The sequence below is a fragment of the Festucalex cinctus genome, chromosome 17, assembly GCF_051991245.1.
Source record: "Festucalex cinctus isolate MCC-2025b chromosome 17, RoL_Fcin_1.0, whole genome shotgun sequence".
Classification (NCBI taxonomy): domain Eukaryota; kingdom Metazoa; phylum Chordata; class Actinopteri; order Syngnathiformes; family Syngnathidae; genus Festucalex; species Festucalex cinctus.
The window spans coordinates 7,392,440-7,403,569 of NC_135427.1; the positions used below are offsets into that span (position 1 = coordinate 7,392,440).

The following is an 11,130-nucleotide window of genomic DNA, read 5'->3' on the forward strand; positions in this document are numbered from 1 at the left end:
TCTATCCGCCTCCACTTCCTTGACTTTCATTGTAATACCAGTGAAAAGAATCTGTCATGAGTTAATGATTCATTGCAAGCAAAAATAATATGTGAACACCTGATGTGCTACGGTGCACTGCAGGTGGTGTTTAATCATTAAAAAAAAAAAAAGGGAGTTGCTCAAGACCGAAATCCTCCTCCTCTTGTTCTCAATGAGTCACTGTAGATTGTGATGTGTGGAGGTTTCATTTAGCTCTGAACGGAATTACCCAAAAAAAGTAGCCGTATGTGTACATTCTTGTCGGGATTGGGTGGCAAAAAGGGGGCGTGTCTGTGAAGCATGACTCCAGCTTGACCTTTACCCAGAGTTCATTCGTCACGCCGACTCTCCCTGTGTTCTCGTCACCTTCGCAACACTTGACTTTATTGAAATTGACGCCGGCGCTGAGAGCATTAGGCCCGGGTCAACGTCGTGCCCCTGCTCAGAACGTGATACTTAACGAGCCCAGCGTGAAGCCCACACAGTGACTCGCAATGTTTACTGAAGGTGCAACTTTACGGTTCTCCAGTAGATCTACCAGGCCACTTCATTAGGTACACTTGTAGGGAAAAAATAGAATCCAGTTAGGCTAATCTAGGTCAAAACTCCCCCTCTGTTCTTATTTGTGAAAACTAGATGTATGGCTCCTGCGCTAAGCCTAATGTAATCTCGCAGGCAGACTTGAAAAATGGCACTTGAGCAGTAAACACAACATTGCTTGTGTACCCTCCCGCGGTAAAGTGAGTGTGCAAGATTTACAATGCTCAGATCCACATGGTGCCATTTTGTTTATGAGTGGATGCGCACGTCATACAAATAAACGTGCTAGTGTGAAAGGGCGGGCTTATTTTTTATTTTCATTTAGATTTATTTTTTGTGTTTCATTTTTGAATGACATTTTTAATATCCGTTTTTGTTCTCACTTTAAGTCATTTATTTATTTATTTATTAACACATTTATTTATTTATTTTAATTTTGGGAGTTTTGATAGTGGCACACATTTGTTTCCGACACTAAATTTGAGAGTGAAAACAGGAATTATTTCAAGAGTAGGTTCATTTTTGATGAACATTATTGAATGTGAACTCCTCTTGAATCCTGCTTTTTATGCCTACAGAAAGTGCCGACTCTAGTTTACATACATATATATATATATATATATATATATATATATATATATATATATATATACATACATATATATATATATATATATATATATATAGTGTGTGAAAAGAACTTGGACCTTGGCCTTTTGTTACCACCCGATGACAAGTGCAGCAGAGCGAGTAGAGTGAAAAAGTGCGAGAGATGCTACAGACGCGCACATTTTCCACTCAATTGAATGGCCTGCTCAGATCATTAAGCTTCCATTCATTAGTGAGGGACACTGGCAGGGGCTCAGCCGCAAGGCAAACATTGAGGGGCCTTTCCGAGGGGGGTGACTGTGGCAATGTAGGTGGTAATAGCCTCTGAATTTCACCTCAGGTGTTGTTAATGATCAACCTATTACCCATAACACAACAAGTTACACTCAATATTTTTAATCAGCGCTTTGGTGGTCGGCGAGCGGCAGAGCCGTAGCTTCGGGACTCAAAACATTATTCGCAATACATTCTTATGTTATACCATTTTATAAAAGCACCAATAAAACAAACATACTAAAATAAGCACTTCTCCTTATTTTAACCCCTCGTAATGTAAATTTCTGAAAAACTGTAAACTAAATCCTTAAAAATCTTTGACCCCCAAAAATGTTTAATAACGATTAGTAAAATTACGAGGTATGCTGTCTTAAACGTTAAATGATGTCAACTACAGTTTTTATTTTTTATTTTTTTTATCAATGGGCAATTCACCGTCTAAGTGCAGCACGTGCTGCCTGGTCAATGAGTTGTGGAATCAAAAACCCTCACCATCTACAGCCAGCAGATGGCAGCATTGTATCTCTTTTCAGTGGTCTCAATGTGTATGAAATTTGATGAAACAGAACGTTTTCAATGATGATGTAGATGATCAAAGTCTTTGTTATATTAATTATTTTTTTATAATGTGTGGCAGTAAAAGAGTTAATCAATTTCTTCACTAATGTATTTGCCACTTTAGAAAGTCGCAAATTTGAGAGTTTCTTTCCTCGGAATAATCCATCCGCCCTCTAAAAAAAATGTATATATTTATATGTGGCCCAAAAAGCAGAAAAATGCAGGTCTGAAGGGGTTAACTTAATAATTAAAAGCTCTACTTAATTAAGTTCTTTGGACCCAAAAAAATGTTCTACATATTCAACATCGTTTATATTATTGGGTCAAACATCGACTTTTTGTGAGCTGTGACTATTATTGGCCCCAAAAGTCATGAGTCTTCTTGATTTGTTTTTATCCTGGACAAGCACTTGAAGTCGTCATGACCTGCCTGGGGGATAAAAGATCATGTGAAGCTGATCAAGAATTTGATGCTAACGTTTGAACGCACAAAAATACGAGACAACACTTTGCTTCATTTCAAAATTGCATGTTTCGAAAATGGAGATGACAAACCAAGCTGGGGGAAGAAAAAGTGGGGCAGAACGGGAACTCCCCAAAACGGGCCAAGCTCAGGCATGCCTTGATGGATTGCTAGTTTTGATGTCGTTCACAACCCACCAAATGACAAAGGGGGATGTGTGACTGGAGTACGCAAAATTCTAGAAGCGGTTTATAACGCCTATAGATGAGTGAGAACACTTTTGGCAATTTTAAAGGATGGAGGATGTTAAACTTGTGCATTTAACAGTTACAGACGATGTCGTCAAGATGAGCAGTTTCATCTTGTCCCGAGTCAAAACATGCTCACACGGGGTGGAGTTTCCTGCTTGAACCACGGGAGAGACAACCAAATGTCACCATGGTTACACTTTTTGATAATCCCCAAATGGGATGCTAACAAGGGGGTGAGGGGTCAAGATGCACTTGGGAACGATGAAAACGATTAAATTAGCAGCGGAGAGAGATAGTTTGCAATTTGTGGACGCTTCTTTCGAAAAAAAAAAAAAAAAGAGAATTTCATGAGGCATTCCCTCGCTTCGCCGCAGCCCAATTCTCTTCTTCAGGAAGCGGCCCCCTTCACTGAATACTCGAGTTGAGTGGCGGGCGGACAAAGACGGCGTAATCAAAGACGGCGCTATCGGTCTTTTTGATCGGCCCTGAGAACAGCTGTTTGCGCAGGCCGCTCCCACTTGTCCACTCAGGCTGGCAAAGTGGAAGCGCAGAATAGAAAAACATTCTTCTGCCCGGGCCAGTGTGCTCTCACGTGAATTCATTCGAAAGCTGAGATTGCAATTTCTGTGGCTCTATTTTGGAGTTATTTTGAGGGAGCAATACATTTACACTGTTAACTCATTCACTCGCCAGCCATTTTCACATTTCGCAATCCCGTTCGCTCCCGGCTGTTTTACTGGATTTTGACTGATTTTGCAAGGCCCACAGAATATTGTGTTCTATTGCTATAAAAGCATGGAACCTATCAAAAGAAAGATTAAAGTCTCTTCTTTCATCAGGAAAAAAAAAGTATGTTTCTATCTGTTTCCATTTTGCAGCAATTAGCATTAGAAGAGAGCTAAGTTTCATCACTTTTCACAAATCTATTTAAAATTGTAAGTAATTGAGCTTTTTTTCTAGATGGCCCTGGTTGATCTCCTTTGCTCTGCTGCCACCTGCTGGCCGTTTGTGTAATAACTACCATTTCTGCAACCGTTCTTTGCAGTTGAGAGGCTGCATCAAAGCCTTCTGTATGCTCTAGCATAAAAAACGTATAAATACGTCTTTGGGACACATTTAAAGAAAAACGTATTTATACGTTATTGGGAGCAAATGAGTTAATAAATTGTACACTGACTACTTTTCATTGCGTCATTTCTTCTCACATATTCACTTCCTGTGTCTGTAAAAGGCCACTGTCCTAATACTTTTGTCCACATTGTGCGGTTCACATAGCGGAAAAAAAATGTACTTCTGGGGATGCCACCCTTGAGACCAAAAAAAAAAAAAAAAAAAAAAGCCAATCTTGACTCACTGCCATCTCTTTTTATCTCAGGTCAGAACCAATGACAGGGATGGGGGTGGGTTAGATAACGAGAGAGTTGCTTGCAGCTCTCCCACTCGGCAGAGAGCCTGACTCCCATTCTCAATCAGATCCGCCTAAACAAGCCCGTGTCGCTTCATTAACGGACACTTGCTTGAAGTTTTCAAATTGCGTTGCAGTTTGCAACGGGGGGCCCATAGGAAGCGATTGTGTGATCCCTCGTAATCACAACATGTAAACATCCTCTGCAGTGGGATTATACAAGCCATTTCTGCCACATAAAGTATTTTCTATGGTACCCGGATGTGTTTATTTACTCAGCTACATAATGTATCAAGAGTCTATTTAAAGTAAGGCATTTATTTACCTTCACTCTCAACTGATTACCAGGTTTGTCATCCATTTTAAACGAGTAAACGCGCAAGTTTCTGCAGGTATCAGCAAATCTAATTTCATGAATTTTAATGTCGTTTTTAACTCATTTGCTCCCAATAACATATGAAAACGTTTTTTTTTGTTTAAAGTGTCCCAAAGACGTATTTATGCGTTTTTTTTGTTTTGTTTTTTTAATGCTAAAGCATACAGGGCTTTGATGCAGCCTCTCAACTGCAAAGAACGGTTGCAGAAATGGTAGTTATTACACAAACGGCCAACAGGTGGCAGCAGAGCAAAGGAGATCAACCAGGGCCATCTAGAAAAAAAGCTCAATTACTTACAATTTTATTTCTGGTGGCTAGTTTCTTAGTACAGTTTAATTTTCACATGTCATGTTTTGGCCCTTCAATGTTTAAAATGCACACTAATGGTCAGATGAAGGAGCACGTAATATGCTTGTGAACCGAGTCAATAACTCAATGTGTGCTTGCATTAGCAAGTAAGTGTCTCAATATTAAGTGTTATTAGAGATTATAGGTTTTTTATATGCATTATGAACAAAAGCATAATATTTTTTAGTATGAGCTCTTTTTTTTTTTTTTTTTTTTTTTTTTTTTTTACAATATCGTGACCTTCATATCATGATATCGTATTGTGATGTTTGGATATCGTTACATCCCTAATACACACACACACATAAATGTCAGTTGGTTACAAATTGTAATCATAAATTGCATAATTTCTGTAGTTAACTCACCATCAAGCGCAAATTAATTGTATGTTATATATTTTCTAAACGTACCATGAAATACTTTTTTTCCGTCAAGATTTTCTTTCATCCTCATTAACATAAAAGTGGACACATATGGTTACTAAATACAAATGTAGTTATATATTTTACTTCATTGATGGAGTCATTTTATAGTAAGTAATTTATAGCTATTTGAAACATTACGTTAGATTTGTGTTGTGGTAATTTTGTGCCACTAGGTGGCATTAGTGTTTTATGTAGGATATTGGTGACAGGCAGAGTACATTTTTCTTTTCAACTTGAGGACTTCCGGCCATTTTGTTCATTGTCAATTACAACCAGTCACCAGTCCGCACAAATACTTTTTTATTTTCTAAATAAAATTTATTATTGATAAATTGTGTTAAAGTGACTATTTTGCAAAATGTTGTATATTTGAACTAAAGCATGAACAATGTTTTTACATTAATTGTATTTACATTTTTGTCGCTAGATGTCTTCAATGATTTTTAATGCCTTAATTTCAGCAAAATCCATTTTATGACTTTCAATGCTTTATAATAACCTGCGAAATTACAGAAGACACAATATGCAAGTGTCTTGATAATAAAATGATGTTTACAAGAGCAGAGGCCACTATAGAGGAAGTATAGGATGTATTTTTCCCTTTAGTCAAGTGCAAGGCATTTATGCATTTATAAAGCCATGAAACAATATGCATACAGTACTTCCCCATAATAACGGTCTCTCTTCCGTATCCCCTCATACGGCGCAATAAAACCCTGGCACAGCATCCCGACCTGCAGACTGTACATTACAGTACAGGACAGCCTGGAGGAGACTCAATTGAAAGTGGAATGCACAAGTCGGTATTTTGAAATAAAATGACAACAAAGGAATGGGAGGACAGACAGAGAGTGAGAGAGAGATTTTGTTCCCCAGCGGAATTTTTGATAACTACTTTATCGTTCAAGGTCCTGTGAAAATGTTTGGTCTGTGTTGTCTTTGGGTCACTTTCACTCTTAAATGTCTACAGTGACGATGCATATGAAATAAGAAATATGTTTGTTGATAAGCAATATGTTTGTTTTTAGTCAGCTGAGCTTTGGTCCCAGGCTGAAACCAGGCCAGCAACGTTACTTAAAACTACTCTACTGAAGGCCTCTCAAGTTGCCCGCATGCTGAACTTTGATTGGCTGTCTTACTGATAAGGAATACAGGACTTCATTAGGATATTTACGAGACTTCACAGGACAGCAGCGGTGGCAAAAACAAAAGGGAAACATTGTTATTTGTGTCAAGTATTCCAAGGGCATGCACGCCTAACAGAACTGGAGCAAAAATTCTATCCATAAAAATGCTCATAGTGTCAGGGAATAATTACAACCATGTTCTTATTAATATTGTGGATGTATTTGGTACTGCATCATGCTGAGAGTGAGAGATATTTTAAATATTTTGGCAATTCCCACAATCATAAAAAATACTGTGAAAGGGAAACCCTTGGATAGTGGACGTAAAATGTCGCATGTTTGGAGTATTCGTACAACTCCATATTTGGTCCATTTGCACCATCTACTGGATATGAATGAATCTGCACTTTAATTTACTGACGAAATAGTCTGTCACAAAACTGTATTTATTTATTTTTCCATTTATTGTTGCTCCTAATCAGTGTAATTTCTATAAATTACTGACTTGTCTGAATGCAATTGAAATATTACATTTAGCAGCAGAGGGTTTGACCATCTTCATTTATATAGAACAAAAATAAAGAATGAAAGATTTCGTTTCGTTTGTATATTGGAATTTGTTTTTGTCCGTGTTGAATTTTTAATAATTCATTCATTTTTTTTCTTCCATTCAAGAATAACAGGAACGAAAAGATTCATTCGTTCAATTACACTTGTGTAGTTGCGCTGCGCTGATCTACCAAAAGAGGGCGCCAGAGTATCAGAAAAGACAGTTGACAATGCAACGCGTAAGTTTGTGGTGGTCTATGGAGAAAGAAAAAAAAAAGTCACATGAAAACAATTAAGAAATTATTAAGAAATGTGTGCATACTGTATTCCATTTTTAGTATTTCATTTAATACATTTAATATTTGATTTAATCTACAGGCAACCAAGAAATTTAGAACTATTACAACATTAAGCAGGGGGCGCTGCAGGTCATAAGCTAAAAATACAACTAAAACAACTCGGAATTAAAATTTTAAATATTATTTGCCCAAATCAATCAACGGTGTATAATCTATCCGGCATTTTATTATTATTTACACGCCTGCACTCCTCCCACCCACACCCTAGAAAAAACAAAAAAAACAAAAAACGAAACACACGCACACCACTTCAGAGGAATTCACCCCGAGGGCTGCATCAGCTGAAGCAACGTTTTTTTTTTGTTTTTTTTTAACTATCGTTGCTATCTCGCTTTTCCTCACCTCTCCAGTTGACTCCTCGGCCTCCCCAAACGCTTTTGAATAACAATTGCATGGCAGCGGGAGCCTTTTCATTTGGATGAATTCAAGTGTGATCTGCAGGCAAAACATTGCATAAAAACATTAAGGAGACGGTCTAGCGATGGGATTAGTCTCTTAAAACAAAAACAACAAGAAGAAAGAAAGCTCCGCGCGAGATTATTACGCACCGGAAAGTTAAGGCAATCAAATATAGTATTAGAGTATAGAAGTAGGCTAATATTGTTGGATGAAGTCCCTAAAAAGCTTCTTGTGTTGTGTTTTCTCACCGCGAACAGGTATAAATGCAAATGCGTCATTAAAAACGCTAATAAAAAAAGTCAAGACGGTGAGGTTTGCGTGCGGGCGCGTTTGGCTTGAAGACAGAGGAGAGAGGGAGGGGGGAGGAGGAGGGGGGGGGGGTGCACCGGAGCCAATGGGAGCGCAGCATCCCGCCCATTTCTCTATAACTTCATGTCACAGGCACCCAGTCGTGCCACAACCAAGTTCTTTTGCAGCTGGAAGACTTTAAAGTGGACTTGCCCTAAAAGAAGCTTTTCTTTTTCCTTCTTTCCATCCACGCGTGGATTTACCCCTGCGAGGGAAACCCCACCACCACCCTACTTGCGGACTTCTGATAAAAAAAAAAAAATTTAAATAAAAAAAACATGAGTACCGAGCAGCTCTACGAGAAGAAAATCGCCGGCATTCTAACCGACCTACCGGGATCTATCGGATCTAAGGACTCGCCGACTCTGCCCGAGTCCTCCGTGACGGACATGGGCTACTACAGCGCGGCTCAGTCGGCCCCTCACGAGTACTACCAGGGCCAAGTGTACGGACAGCCCATCAACTCTTACCACCATCACCACCACCACCAGTTTAACCTGAACGGAATGGGACCTGCTGCCGGAGTGTACGCCGCGAAATCCGAATATCCTTATACGAACGGCTACCGACAGTACGGACATTACAACAGAGATCACCTGCAGGCATCGCCGCCAAGTTCAGGTAAGGAAATGACTTTTTTTTGGTTAATTTGTGCACAACCCCCATGTTCACACTTCTACTTATTAATTTGCATTATCTTATGGAAATGACTTTTTTTTTTTTTATTTGTGCACAACCCCCATGTTCACACTTCTACTTATTAATTTGCTTTATCTTATGGAAATGATTTTTTTTTAATTTGTGCACAACCCCCATGTTCACACTTCTACTTATTAATTTGCATTATCTTATGGAAATGACTTTTTTTTTTTTTATTTGTGCACAACCCCCACGTTCACACTTCTACTTATTAATTTGCATTATCTTATGGAAATGACTTTTTTTTTTAATTTGTGCACAACCCCCATGTTCACACTTCTACTTATTAATTTGCATTATCTTATGGAAAGGATTTTTTTTTTATTTGTGCACAACCCCCATGTTCACACTTCTACTTATTAATTTGCATTATCTTATGGAAATGATTTTTTGTTTATTTGTGCACAACCCCCATGTTCACACTCCTACTTATTAATTTGCATTATCTTATGGAAGGGATTTTTTTTTTATTTGTGCACAACCCCCATGTTCACACTTCTACTTATTAATTTGCATTATCTTATGGAAATGACTTTTTTTTTGTTTATTTGTGCACAACCCCCATGCTCACACTTCTACTTATTAATTTGCATTATCTTATGGAAATGATTTTTTTTTTATTTGTGCACAACCCCCATGTTCACACTTCTACTTATTAATTTGCATTATCTTATGGAAATGACTTTTTTTTTTTTTAATTTGTGCACAACCCCCATGTTCACACTTCTACTTATTAATTTGCATTATCTTATGGAAATGCCTTTTTTTTTTGTTTATTTGTGCACAACCCCCATGCTCACACTTCTACTTATTAATTTGCATTATCTTATGGAAATGATTTTTTTTGTTTATTTGTGCACAACCCCCATGTTCACACTTCTACTTATTAACTCGCATTATCTTATATCAACATCTTTTTAAAAATGTATTTTTATTTGTATAGTAAAAGAGGAGCCCGAGCCGGAGGTCCGAATGGTGAATGGCAAACCCAAAAAAATCCGCAAGCCTCGAACCATCTACTCCAGCTATCAACTCGCTGCTCTGCAGAGACGCTTCCAAAAAGCGCAGTACCTCGCTCTGCCCGAGAGAGCCGAACTCGCGGCCCAATTGGGCCTGACCCAAACACAGGTACGAAAAAAAAACAACATAAAAAAAAAAAAAAAAAAAAAAAAAGACTTAAAAAAAAATCTGGTTCGAGTCTTAAACCTAACTCCGCACAATCCCAGGTCAAGATCTGGTTCCAGAACCGGAGATCCAAGTTCAAGAAGTTGTACAAGAACGGCGAGATGCCGCTCGACCACAGCCCGAACGCCAGCGACTCCATGGCGTGCAACTCGCCGCCCTCCCCCGCCGCTTGGGACAACAGCAGCAACCCCCAGCAGAGCAACACCGCCCCCCTCAGCAGACCTCAGGTGCACCAGCCGCAGCCGGCCCACAGCTCGTCGCCGCCTTACATGGACGATTACAGCAACCACTGGTACCAGCAGGGATCCCACCTACAGCATCCGGGTACCGTGCACCACCCCGTCCCGCCACAGAGCGTGGGAGCTGTTTATTAACAGTGACTCCAAGCCTTTTTTTTTTTTTTTTTTTTTTAACGAGGTCTTCCCAAAAATGACGTTCGGACCGGGAACAAGTCATCCAGACCAGAACTTTTTCAAAGCACATAAGGGATTTGTGATCACTTGTAACGACGTATTTAATGGACATCTGACGTTTTTTTTTTTTTTTTAAATAATTTATCTCCTCTGTCATATTCCCCTTTTTGTAAAAAGATATGCATCGTTATTTTTGTTAGGCAATAATGGAAAAACTTGCGCCGTTATAACAACTCTCATTAATTAAACTCAGGTCATATTTATAAGCATTTGTACAAAGCGTCGAAGGTTGTAAATAGGTGTTTATACAGAACCACTATTATGATCATATTTGTTTGAAACGACTCGATTGTGGTTCTCCATGCAGAAGTCATTTTTTTATATTCATGTAAGTAGCTCACTCGTTGCCTTTCTTGTCCTTTGAATAAAGGTGTTTGTTAATTGCACGTTGTGTGTCCTATTGCTAGTGATTTATTTTTATTTTTTTGTAGTGTAATTGACTCGTAATCATATTTTAGTTGAAAAATATTAAATAAAAAAATACTCAGTTAAAAATGCGTCGATATACTCGTATTTTAATATTTTATTCGTTTGGGTAGGCGTACCTAATGAATTGTCCACCCCATTAAAAAAAATAAAAATAAAAAATACTCGCATGTAAATGTTTGTTTTCATCTATTCTATATCGCATAGTTGCCCTACATTTGAAAGCACAGTTATACAACAATTAAGTCAAATTTGTTCTGTTTTTTTAATTTTTAACTTATTACCTGGTGAG

At 38.4% G+C, this 11,130-nt stretch overlaps 1 protein-coding gene across 1 annotated transcript; it reads left to right on the plus strand.

Annotated features, from left to right (window-relative positions):
* The first annotated feature begins 8,297 nt into the window (after positions 1-8,297).
* Positions 8,298-10,798, plus strand: dlx3b (distal-less homeobox 3b). Its single transcript, XM_077502870.1, has 3 exons — positions 8,298-8,676; positions 9,698-9,882; positions 9,981-10,798. Exons 1-3 carry the CDS (start codon positions 8,334-8,336, stop codon positions 10,311-10,313), a joined length of 861 nt encoding a protein of 286 aa, XP_077358996.1. The 5' UTR covers positions 8,298-8,333; the 3' UTR covers positions 10,314-10,798.
* The last annotated feature ends 332 nt before the right edge of the window (positions 10,799-11,130 follow it).

Coding starts and splice junctions, on each gene's coding strand:
- dlx3b (XM_077502870.1), top strand. CDS start 8,334: ATGAGTACCGAGCAGCTCTACGAGAAGAAAATCGCCGGCATTCTAACC. Junction 8,677..9,697: donor GGCATCGCCGCCAAGTTCAG/GTAAGGAAATGA, acceptor TTATTTGTATAG/TAAAAGAGGAGCCCGAGCCG. Junction 9,883..9,980: donor TGGGCCTGACCCAAACACAG/GTACGAAAAAAA, acceptor GCACAATCCCAG/GTCAAGATCTGGTTCCAGAA.